This window comes from Fundulus heteroclitus, chromosome 15 (assembly GCF_011125445.2).
Source record: "Fundulus heteroclitus isolate FHET01 chromosome 15, MU-UCD_Fhet_4.1, whole genome shotgun sequence".
Lineage (NCBI taxonomy): Eukaryota > Metazoa > Chordata > Actinopteri > Cyprinodontiformes > Fundulidae > Fundulus > Fundulus heteroclitus.
Genome location: NC_046375.1, coordinates 10,352,951 through 10,366,017, shown reverse-complemented (window position 1 = coordinate 10,366,017; position 13,067 = coordinate 10,352,951). Strand labels below are relative to the sequence as shown.

The window sequence follows — 13,067 nt, the reverse complement described above, 5'->3', positions numbered from 1 at the left end:
GGCTTGTAGACTCTGTTGAAAATCCCTCATTTTGTTTTCATCAGCGTTGCATGTTTGTGTGCCGGCAATCACGGCAGAGAAGAGACTTTTCTGTGCAAACTCCTGAGAGATTTCCCCTTGCATATTTAAGATCCTGCACTTAGATGTGGTAGGTAACCCATAACCAATTTTCTTTTATCTGCTGTCATACTGATACAAAGTCCTAGCTGGGCTGGACTGGTACCCTCCTCTTCCTCCTTCCTCAGAGACGTACGCTGATCCTAAAGGCTCCTCTAGGAGTATCAAAGTCATTGAAGCTATACACCAATCGTACCTTGATTGGAACAAGAACATTTCACGTCAGTAATAGGAAACTCCAAAGTCAATTAATACGACATTTAATGCCCACGCTGAGCGCATGAAAAGTGAAACGCTGTTAATTCACAAAAATAAGTCAGGACAAGCACACACATGCGGAGCCTCACTGAGCTTTATTTACATGCGCACCATTTCTTATACAAAGTAGATTACAATTCGAAAAAAAAAAAGAGAATACACAGGTAAAATACCCACTAACATTGAGCTGAGAAGAAGCAAGATTAATAAAGGGCAAGGTTCAGAGGTGTGTATGGAAAGACAAAGCTGTCCCAGGTTTTTTAATAAGATGAGAATGATTAAAAAATGGTGATGTCTGATTAAAAAAAATGGTGATGTCCCAGAGGTCTTTAAGGTATCTAGTGGTATTATTTTGTAATATTAGCTTTACTCCAGCCCATGATGTGACATGTTTATGCAAACGGAGCGCTGTGCTTGAATGAAGCAGACCATTGAGTGGTTGCGTTGATTGGGAAGCTCTGTTGTAACTTAGTACAGAGCTAAAGCTCTTTACACTAACTGTAAAAACATGTCAGGAACACCTATTCTGGATTAAGATGCAGTTAATCTGGGATCAATAACCCACCTTTACACAAGACGGATTAGGACGTTCCCGAGATTCACCTTGTCAGCGTTAATCTGTGCAGATGACTTTTGAATGATTAGCAGGTTAATCTAGATTCTCCCTGCAAAGACGGATGGTGGTGTTGTGGAAACGTCGGACAGAATGAGGTGTTGGGACATTCCAGCTTTAAGTACATTAAAGCTCTTAATAGCTGCTTAATGAGAGCACCAGGCAGGACGTCAAACGAGAAATATCCAAGGAGGCTCGTCCTGGACATACATGTGCGCGTGTGAGAATATGCATTTACAGCAGCTCTCAAGAGCGCTCTAACGCTATCAGGTGTTTGCAATGTAAATAAACTGGACTTTAAAAAAAGAAATCATACGTTTTTCTAAACGCAATGTCCCACATTTCCTGTACAGTACAAAAACAGACAAATTCATCACTGAAATAAAGTTCAGCTGTCCTAAAAAGGATTTTCCTGGCATTCGGCCAATTTGTTGGTGAATTTTTTAGAAATGACCGAGGTCTGCACCACATCTGACCGGACATCTGCGGGGTCACCAGAAGAGGGCTTTGGACAGGAGACCTGCGCAACATCGAGGGCGTCAAGTGCTGTCGAATCAAAATGTGGTCGTTTCAACAAAGTATTAGTTAATGCAACCGGATTATAGTACCTTTTTTTTTTTCTTTTTGCTGTAACAGATTTGTTTACTGTATAGTTGGATTGAAATTATTTATCCTGGTGTTATTTTTTTTTTCTCCATCATCAAAACCTGCCAGTCTAACAGGGGAGTGTACACTTTAGAGAGCAAGTTTGAACATAAACCTGTTAAATGTAAATGATAGTGCAAGAGTTCCAATGCAAGTCTTGATTTCTAATTGAAAAATGAGCCACAGAGCGTGCGTTTGGGTGCTAAACAGCACGCAATTCCTCTCAGGATTATAATTCTTAAAGGGACGGAACATCTGGAAGGGTCGAGTTGAATCATGCATTAAAAACCTCAGATTGCACAGCCGCTATTCTTGCCAACCATGCACACCGACTCATCTGCTTCAAAGTGATAGACACAAATCTGTACACTATTATACAAAGCAAGGAATACACTTCATGTCACTACCCCAAAAGAGGAAAGGGGTATCATGGTTTCCAGATGCTACAACAATGGTGCTTCCGACCATTTAAAGAAAGGAAAAAATAAAATAAAAAATAAAGGTTCAACAGTTAAAATCGCTGGTAACAGTGTTCCCACTTGTCCGGCGCGTAACGTTGTTCCATGTTTCTTCAACTACAGAGGTATCACAAAAACCCAAGGATCAAGTACTAAAATGAGTATATAAGGACAAAATAGCGAGTAATATATGCATTTGTCACACAGTTCATGATGCATAAAGATGGACATGCATACAGTCCGACAGTGCTGTATGCACCACAAGATATTACACGTCCTCGCGAGTAAAAATCCAAACTGAGACTGACACGGTAAATAAACGCACAGACGCATCGACACGTAAGTCGGGAGATACGAGAAGTCCCCTGCAGGAGCACCAGGCGTGTCCATGAGGAGGTGTGTGTGTGTGTGTGTGTCTAATTTCAACATGAGGAGAACAACTGCAACAAAAAGGAATAAAATAACAAGACATGCGTGACTTAATAATCCTGACATTTATCCTCCCTTCTACGCTTCATCTCAACGACCCAAAAGGTTCACAGGTTACAAGTTCACAAGCACAAAGTATTAGGTTTTACTATCAAGAAATTTTTAAATGTAATACCTTTAGAATGTGACTGGAAAGCCTCCCTTTCCCCCCTGAGTGATTGTGTGTATGCATAACAAGCCCTGCAATCTGTTTGATGAGAAGAGCTTTAACACAGATCCCTGCTTATAGATTTTTCTGTATGTAAAGGATGCGTGTGTGTGTGTGTGTGTGTGTGTGTGTGTATACATGTGCGTGTGTGAACGCATGCGATTTGGCTGCCAGCATACCCTACTATTTGTTTCAAGTGAATTTGGCAAAATACAGAAATAGCTTATTATTGTTTTTTTTTTTTTTTTTACTCAAGAACCAAGTGGCTTCTAGAGGAATGAGGCTAAGAAAAAAAAAACAAAAAAACCTTGCTGTCTCTTTTGATCTGGCTGCGCTACATGTCGCCGCAGCTCTGGGATCCTGCCGGTCGAAGGTAAAGCGGGAACCAAACAAAAAGCAGGTAAAAAAAAAACAAAAAACAAAAAAAACCACAGACGCAGCTTGCTCTCAGGAGAGGATTCAACACTGTTCATATAGCACCTGTAGTGGCGTGGAAATGTTCACAACGCTAGGATACAGGTGTTCATATTAGCTACATCATGGGCTGCAATAAACAAGCTCAACAGAGCTCCCCAGAAGCTATCGCAACAACAAAAAGACATGTTAGATCTGTTCTCCTCCTCTTTTATGCACACTTTGGTGTACACAAGGATGGACCATAGGATGCCGCTTTTAGCTGATTAGTATGTTCAGTTATTTCAATTCAAGCAAAAACAGTAAGTGCATGATATAAACTTTAGGAATTTCAACTTCTAAGGTTTCTGAGGTTTTTTTTTTTTTTGCTAAGTGTCAGTTTGTCTGTAGAAGGGTCTGTATGCACAACCACTCAGTAAGACCCTCCGTTTCTCTTCATTTCACCAATACGGGAATTGTATTTCTATATGTTTATTTTTATACAGACATGACCGATCCAGAAACTTAGTTTGATAGGACAGAGAAACGCCAAAAAAAAAACAAAAAAAAAAACAGCGAACAGATAAGACGACTAAGAACAGATGGATTTGCACGTATAACATCCCACATCCTGTCTTGATTTTGTTTCTTTTTACGTTGTCTTCAGTGGGAACAACTGCACCATGACGTCTAATGTCTTCACCAAACCTTAAGTCTTCGAATTCCACCTGAAGATATATCTGACAAGCACTGTTCGTCCTGACTGGACGCCGACGGAAAATTGCATAACTCTAACTTGTTAGTAAGCTTGATGTGGTTGGGGTTTTTCTTCTTTTTTTTTATTTTTTATTTTTTTATTTTTTACAAAGTTTGTCTCTTCTTTCACAGGAGGCTTTGTGGGGCTGTCACACAGCATCTTTAAAGTCTGTCAGGTCGTTCATGGTTCACCAGTGTGGGAGCGAAGGTAAAGCTCGTGAGAGGAAGTCTACTTCTGTAAACACAGGGTTTGTATTTTACATTGTGCTGATGGCTGGTTTGGCAAAAAAGGGAGGTTCTGTCTGATCTCCTCTTGCACCACATAAGTCAGACCTGCAGAGATAAAGTAAACAAAATCATTACATGGTCAGCACTGTTGCATAAAGTCAAACATGTCGGGTTAAAGACCTATCAGCCAAACATCAGAATACAAATCAGCATATATTGAATCTTTCATGGGAATTTTAGGTTACACTTTATTTGAAGGGGTGTACATAAGACTGACATTACACTGTCATAAACATGACATAACACCTGTTATGAACATAAATGTCTCTTTATGAATGTTTAGGACTGTTGTTATTAATTGTCATTGGGTAAATTATGACACTATTAAAGCAAAGTTGACATTGTTTAAAATGTCTTTGTTATGACAACTTGACATTAACAGAGACAAGGTTAAGTTTAGGTCTTAATTTGGGATTAGGTTAAATTTAGGGCTTGATTTGGGATTAGGTTAAATTAAGGGCTTGTCATAACAAAAACATGTTAAACAATGTCAACTTTGCTTTAATAGTGTCATAATTTACCAAATGACAATTAATGACAACAGTCCTAAACATTCATAATGAGTCATTTATGTTCATAACAGGTGTTATGTCATGTTTATGACAGTGTAATGTCAGTCTTATGTACACCCCATCAAATAAAGTGTTACCGAATTTTATTGTGCAAGCAAATGTATTTAAAACTAGCTTATACTTCGGATGTCCATATCCGTCGCTGGTTGATTTGAAAGGGCTAACGATTTACAATGACGGTCATTCATTCCTTTATTTTTGCCTCTATACTCTGCGAGATATAGCTTCTCTCTGGAAAGATTGCATTAAAGCTTTTAGATGCAACCCTTCTCCAACTGCACCTGAATCAAATGGCTGAATTCCCTGCTCAGGATGTCATTCATCTTTGCAAAGGCCTGGTAATAGAGCCATTCAGTTTGCATTAGATGGTTAAATAGACACAAGTCGACGTTTTTTTTTTTTTTTTCTCCGAAGTTCTGTCGATCAAAACACGTTAATAATAGGAAATCAAAGTCTATGGTGGTTCAAGTGAACAATATTGCTTATTTTTACACCATTTTCCATCTAATCACATTCAAACTACAGTGTTTTACACAGTCCATAACCTTTTAGCTGAGTACATTACTATGAATGTGCTGGACTACTTGGCCCTAATATGGTCAGATTCATTAAAGAATAGAGAAAATCAATGTAGTATAAACCTAAAATCTCAGTGGCTTTAAAGTGCAGCAGAATAACACATCATATTTAATCAGTATTACATGGTCGAGCACAGTGATTGTGTCTCATTTAACTGATCTGTAATATTCCAAGAAGTGCAATATCTGTTTTCTTGTCAGCAGCAGATACTTGTTCCAAGAGCTGTTTCTGGAGGACAGCCTTATGTTTCTAAACATATATCTTAACTTGAAGATAGCAACAGATGGGTATTAGAGTCAGGGAGAAATACCCAATCGTTTACGGACCCTGATCAAAAACCTGGATCATGGATGTGACACTGGTTTAAGGATTTAGAAAATAATGTCCTCATAAACTAGCGTGGACATGTTTTACTTTAAATAAATACATTTCTGACTACTTGAACCCCTCCCTCTGGCTGTGAGTGTGACTCCCCCCATTAAAAAAAAAGTCTCATGACTGATAACCACTTTACAAGAATCCACTTCAAAAACTCTGAACTATCCCTTTAATCTTGGGTTGGGGGTGCCAAGTGCAAAAACAGACTTTTAAAAGTGATGCATTTTGCGTTTGGGTCACGAAACACATGAACCAGCTGCAAACCCTACCTCAAACTTCATGAAACACCTGTTTGCTAAGCGCCTTTATCAAAGAAACGCTTGTGGCGAACCACAGTTGATGATGAAGATTGTCCTGGTGTTAAAGCTCGAAAACTGCGACAGCTATCATTCCTGTGTGCTAAAGCTTGGCTCTCCACAGAAAAAAAGAGCAAGCTGTCGAAACAACACAGACGCAGCACCAAATTACTGCACAGTTAGAAATGTGTGTCCATTCTTTTCACATGCAAATGCCCTCTGAGAATTAGATAGACAATAGTTACTTTCCTCAGTGAAACGCTAGCTTATTTTTTAAAAGTTTTCTTTTTCTTTTTTTTTTTAATTAAAAATAGTTATCAAGGGCAGTTCACTCCAGATGGATTTACGTCTTTTAGATAACAGAAAGCTTTAAGGGTGAGTTTATGCTTCAGCAATACCTTTCTTACAAGCCTAAAACGTATTTTCACGTGACGGTTTCTTGATTTGAGGTTGCATTTTGCACAGTGATACATTAAATCATATGTCTTCACTATCAGTGTTACAACGATAATAATAATAATAAAAAAAAGGTGCACTTATGCCAGAAATAAATAACACAAGCGGGGAGAGGTCACTGTCTACTCAAACATCGCTGTATGTTCAGCTGTGCTCAGAAGCTACCCGGTTCATTTCCGCACAAATCTCAGACACACTCACCTGCTCTTCCCGTCTCAGCCAGGCACCCAGCTCTGGGACGGCTGCTTGGTTGTGAAGTTGCTGACTCCATTCATGTTGACCAGTGACTCAAAATTAAAATCCAGACCATCTGCATCCATCAGGTCATTCCTAATGATGGACTCCATGTCACACTCCAGGCTGCCACCGTTGAACATGTCCAGGTCCAGGTCTGTTGGGAAGCGGTCCTGACAGCCTCCGCTGCTGCTAACTGTGCCGTTCAGAAAGATCGAGGTGTCGATCTGCATGGAGGAGCTTCCGTTGCCGCCAATTGGTGACAGCAGGAGCTGTTGTTTGACGTTAGCCAAAGTGTTTGCCTCGTTGGCGAGGTTCAGGTCTCCGTTCAAAGACCTCAGGGTGCTCTGGTTGTGGTTGTTGGTTTGCAGCATCTCCCTGTGGCTTCCCTGAAGTCCACCAGTGGTCCCAAACGTCATAACAGGATCATTACGAACCATAACGTTTCGACGGGAGTTCTGAGAAATGATGGCAGCAGCACTGGCCTGCGACATCAATGGGTCGGACTGGGTCATCATGACATCACTATGATTGGGGCTGTCAGCGTTGAGAAGGTCTTGTAGTGTTGGGCTACCAAAGCGAGACATGCCAGTGGTGGAAAACGACGTTTGCTTATTCTCCTGGATGGTCTGCATGGGGGACGGACGCAGGGAGGAGCCTGGTGTGAACGGGCTAAAGATGGAGTTACTGTAACTATTACCACCTCCGTTAGTGGAGTTGTTGGAGGATGGAGACGAAGTGGAGGACGGTGACCCTATCCCGTTGGGTTTGGACACAAAACCAAAGCCTGAGGAACCATTTGGTATGGTCTGGCTGCAGGTGGTTGGTACCAGCTTGATGTTGTCCAGCAGATCATCCATCAGATCTTGTGTGAGTCCATCATTTAGGTTCATTGTATTCGCCAGATCTGCCAGACGGGGCAGCTCAGCAGGCGTTGGCTTCCCATTGGTCACGGTGCTTCCAGGAGACAAGGCCCCGCCGGGACTGGAGTAGATCATTTGCGAGACAGAAGGCTCATCGTCGGGCATCTCGTCCAGCTCAGCATTTGCCAAGATCGGTGAGAGGTGTTCGCTGACCGTGCTGGCGTTAGAGTTGGTTCGGGAGCGGAAGTCTGTCCAGGCATCCAGCTCTTCGCTGCTGCGTGACGTTGGGCTTCCCGGCCACTTGGAAGGACCCGACGGACTGTCTCCACCGGCCTCCCCCGCCGCAGCAGCCGCAGCCTGCAGGGCAGCCTTCTTCTTAGCAGCGGCACGGCCACGGGCAGACTTAGTGTACTTGTTGCTGTTGTCCATGGAGACGGCCCGGCGCCGTGGAGCCTTGCCTCCCTTTCCTCCCTCTGGGTTGATCATCCACCACGAACTCTTTCCCGTTCCCTCATTCTGGACACGGATGAAACGACTGTGGAGGGAGAGGTTGTGCCGGATGGAGTTCTGGAACGAAAAACAAAGAAAAAGACTTTATTAAGTAAAGTGGCAACTTTTTAATATGACTATAATCATTCAGATTGGCACGAGATCTCGTGACACTGAAACGGCAAGATATTTAGAGATGAAGTCTGCTTTGCAAATGGCTGTTCAGCTGCAGCCAGCAAGTGACTTCATCTGTTGAAACAAACATAAGCTATGATGAGCCTAAGATTGAAGGAGAGTGTTTTAAGTTTGACACCCTGCACCTGTATTTGAGACTCTTATTTTGAGGTTTAAATGGAACTAGTTATTGGATTTTTGCCACGTTGTCGAAAGAGTCGACTAACTAACAAAGACTCCTTGTACGGCTGCTCAAAAAAAACAACTTAGTTACTAAAACATCGGAGAAGAAGTCTCCGATGCTTAAATCATCTCTGGCAACCTTTTCGATAGCAGGCATAGAAAGGAAACAGTGACAGACTTTCAGGCAAGATAGAAACAACTTGTAAGCACAACGATAATCCCGCCACGAGCTAGCAGCTAACAACGCTACACATGTGTCTGGACTATTTAACAACTTTTTAAATCGTTTAACCTTCAACCCTGGTCTTCAGGACTCTGCATATTTTTTTTTTGTTTTTTTCCCCGCCTCCACACAGCTGATCTAAATAAATGGGTTATTACCAGGCCTCTGCAACCCTCGATGGCTGCTGAGCAGGTCATGCAATCAAGTGATTCAGGTGTGGTCGAGAAGAGACACGTCTAAAACCTGCAGGACGGTGGGTCCCGAGGGCCAGGGTTGAAGACCCCTGGTTTAGACCGCATTTGAAGATATTTGGGACAAAATCTAAAATTAATACTGTATCATTTCACCATCATTTGATGGTCTTTAAAGTTTGAGGTTATAAAACATTCATTCTGTTTGTGAAAACACAACAAGGGAGTCATTTCAATGCTTTATTTGGGTATTAGAGCCACCTTAGAATATATATATATATATATATATATATATAAATATATATATATATATATATATATATATATATATATATATATATATATATAGGTATATATGCCACATTATATAGACTAGTCAAACCTGTATACTGTAGTGTTCTTAGTAGATTCTTAATCCCACAAATAGTTAATTTGTCAAACCATTATCTCGTGTTCAGAAAAATATTGATGAAATCTCGTCTCATCTTGTGACCTGGATATAGGGTTACATCCCCCTTAAAAGTATTGATTCGTTTTCTTCAGTCTTTGTCCATATAACTTTTAATTAATAGCTCACTCTACGTTTAACGACACAGATCCATAAACGTCCCCCTCATGAATGCAATCAGCTCCTCGGCATGACTAGACGCACAAGCAAACCCAAAAAGCTTATTGTTTCGGTTGCCCGTCAAATATAGGCAAGCTCGCGCTCGTGTGGAGCGATGCACCGCGCTGCTGGCAGCATTGTTCCCGCCGGAGCATTGTGCTGTTGATGTAACAGAAAAGAGAGACTATAATTGAGTGTCTTGGATTATAAATGACACACACAAAGAGCTTCTGTTTGTAGGATCATGGGTGTTTGGGTTTGAGTTTCGGCTGATGTGCGCTGATAAACTATGATTTTCTTGTGGGAGCCCAGAAGCCTCATTGTGAAGGATGCGGTGCACGTGACAGACGTTGTTAATGATCAACAGTTTCATTCATGAGGTGCAGATGTATGGAAACATAAAATGCTTCTACTGTTGACGACGATTACACACGCAGTGTTCAGCAAGACATTTGTTCTTACTCTGCATTGATACTGTTGCAATTGGCCGTATTTTTTTCCTGCAGCAGTTTGAGAACCGTCTTTAGCTTTCCTGTCGGTGTTACTTTTAGCACTTCTTCAACATATCTAATAAAATTTCCATCAGTTGATGCGTTGAGCGCTTGTCAGCTCAAGGTAGCGCATTAAACAAGCTATTAAAAAATAATTAAAAACTGTAAACATATTACTTGCCACACATCGTGTCTTTTTTGTCTCTCTATTATTTTAGTCAATTGTGCAATGTTGCTTGTGTTTAATGATTGGCTTGGTTGTGGAGACTTATCAATAGGCTAATATGCATCAGCTGCATTTAAACAGGAAAATTAATCGTCAAAAATTGTCTTTTATCTCAGTGTTCCCATTTGTGCACAGGGCTTCCTAGACGTTTCCCAGGTCCAAATACCAGATATTTTCAGCTTTTATGTACAAAACCTGCAAAAACCAAAGACTGTTAGGAATGACGGACGGATGGATGGATGGATGGATGAAAAACTGAGGAATGAATAGATTTTGCGTGACGAATAAATGGCTCAATGAATGGATGTTGCCAGACAGATGAATGGATGAATTGACTGACTGATGGATAACAGACCAATGAACAAATAGATGCATGGATGGATAATGGATCATGAATGGATGGATGGGATGGGGGATAAAGTACAGAAATACAATACTCTGTTATGTTTATCTAGGCCTACCCATACTTTAATAAGAGTCCTGGCCTTTCCAGACCGTGTAAGAACCATTTATACTATTTACATTAGCAGAAGAAGTAGTTTTAGGTTCAGAGCAAATTAAGCGTCATATTAACACAAGCTCCTTTTAGGTAGTTTTTTTTTAAGGCTTAAAATTCCAGCTACATTTGATCTGATCTATTACACCCGAGCGCAGGTCCATCTGAGCAGCCCTTCCCTCACATGCAAACTCCCACACAAACACTTGCAACCATCTGGTTTCTGAGAAGAACCCAATACGTATAAGACTGGACAATTATGAAACAAAGCATGTGACTGCACAGCCAGGAACTCACAATTTCAACTAAGTGTTTCATAAATGTTTGTAGATGTGTCTTTAATCGCTTTTCTTAAATATCACAATCAACTCCAGGCCTCTTTGAATTCCTTCTCTTGAACCCGATCGCATTTTCTTTCCCGTCCCTCTCCCTCGCTTTCTGTTGTTTCACAAACACATAGCTCTTATGGGCCCTGAGGGATTCTGGGGCTATGCTGCATCCTCCCATATAAACAACCCAACCACCATCCACAACATGCAAGCCAGTTTTTTTTTTTTCTTCATGTCAGTTTGCTCCTTATGTATATTTCTATTCCTGAACACACAATCTGATTTCTGGGCTCAAACCAGGACAAGCCTGAGCTGTTTTCAAGCGTTTGTGGGAGTAGCAATGTTGTTTTCCATGAAGCGATCCCAACTTTCTAGGCAAGAGTTTATGAACGATTTGGTCTGGACTGTTTTCCGGTCAAAAGCGGTTCATTCAGAGTGTAGAGGGTTTGGGATTGGGTTACATGAATGCTACGCAGGCAAAAGGAAACTGAACTTCTGACTCTTTTTAGAGTAGCTGTCGCCAATGTTTTGTAACTCCAATGCATCTCATTCATCTTTGCAAACACTGCTCATTATTGTCAAATCCTTAAACTTGTGCATGAAATCATGAATGGCTCTGTGTGCCTGAATGCTCATTTCCCACGTGTGTGGGTGTCTATTTTGTGCGATGAGGTAAGCCAATGCGAAATACCTGGGGGACTAGTGTTTGTCCTCTGAAAGCATCTCTAGAGGAGCGATGCCAAGCTGCTTCATTACCAAACTTTTTAAAACACAAGCACACACGCACAGACACAAACTGTGACTAAATGTTTCCAGCAACAAGGAAGATGTAAACAGATGGGATATACTTTGCATATGGACAAACAGGGTGTGATTTTTGCTTTGCAAGCTTTCACCTGCAAACTTCTGACGGTTCATCAGTTCTTGGGGCTCGCTTCATTCTACATGCCCTTCATCCTCATTACTGTTTCTCCCCAACAAAGACACCGGTCTTATGTTTCTCCTTTTGACGTCGGGGGTTTCTTTGAAATGTCTAACAGCATGCGATGGAGTGGCGATAAAAAGAAACAGGAGTTTTATACCAGCGTGAACGGCGACGGTATAGAACAGGGGATCTGGTGAAAACTTAGAGCAAGAGTGACCGATTGGGAAAGAGGAGGTGAGAAAAGGATGATTGCAAGACGAAACGATGCAAAATAGCAGTACGTTGTCCCACATATAACACAAACCTTATGCTCATTACCCCTGATACACTACTTAAAGATTCACAACATGACATTCTTTCTTATTTCCTTGTCTTTCAATTAACAATCATGTTTATTTAGATAACTTTTCTACAATGCACACACAGAGTTGGGTTTAGTGTGCTCTTGGTACATTATAGTGTGAGCAGGGTACAGTATTTTTTTTACTACTCTAGCTCCTCTTGGGTATTCCCAAAGCCCATTAATAAAAACAGCACACTGAGGCAGCAGCTGATTCATAGCTTCCACTAAGCAACCACAGGAGCTAAATAACACACAAACACGGCTTACAGTGGAAACCTACTGGAACGGGTTTAGGAAAGGCCAAATAGCAATGATTAAATAATGATTTATACAGTATGTACTAGAATAAAATATCTCCAATGCATATTTTTACTGCAAAGTGCTAATTTTTCTTTTTTTTTTAGAACTTTGGTGTTTTATCAATTAGTTGCCTAGAAAACATATGAAAAAAATATCATTATTATTATTTATTGTTTTAAAAGTTTGTTTTATTTTAAATAAGTTTAGGTTCCTGGACATTTACATCCCCTCCAACCTCTCTTGGACTGCAAACACCTTCCACCTGATGAAGAAGATCTAGCATGGGTGGTGAGAACAGCGCAGGGGATTGTGGGATGCCGTCTGTAGGATCTAGACTCAATTTATGCAGAACGAGGCCTAAGAAGGTCCGGACACCTCTCCACTGATCCCACCCAGACAACGCGCTGTTCGCCCTTCTCCCATCAGGTAAACACTTCAGAAGCATCAAAGCCAAAACTAATACATTTAGAAACAGCTTCTTCCCAAGAGCTGTGAGGGCAATCGCCCCCTGATGGGAGACTGCAGTCCAACCCTTTAAAATCACCCT

At 41.1% G+C, this 13,067-nt stretch overlaps 1 protein-coding gene across 1 annotated transcript in view; it reads right to left on the bottom strand.

The window, feature by feature from the left end:
* Positions 1-451: 451 nt before the first annotated feature.
* Positions 452-13,067, bottom strand: part of foxo3b (forkhead box O3b) — a 50,583-nt gene continuing 37,967 nt past the window's right edge. The window contains exons 3-4 of the mRNA XM_012867316.3: positions 6,648-8,110; positions 452-4,210 (exon numbers count right to left, since the gene is read on the bottom strand). Of these exons, the coding sequence (XP_012722770.2) occupies positions 6,662-8,110 (1,449 nt within the window). The 3' untranslated portion in view covers positions 452-4,210; positions 6,648-6,661. The remainder of the gene's footprint in view (positions 4,211-6,647; positions 8,111-13,067) is intronic.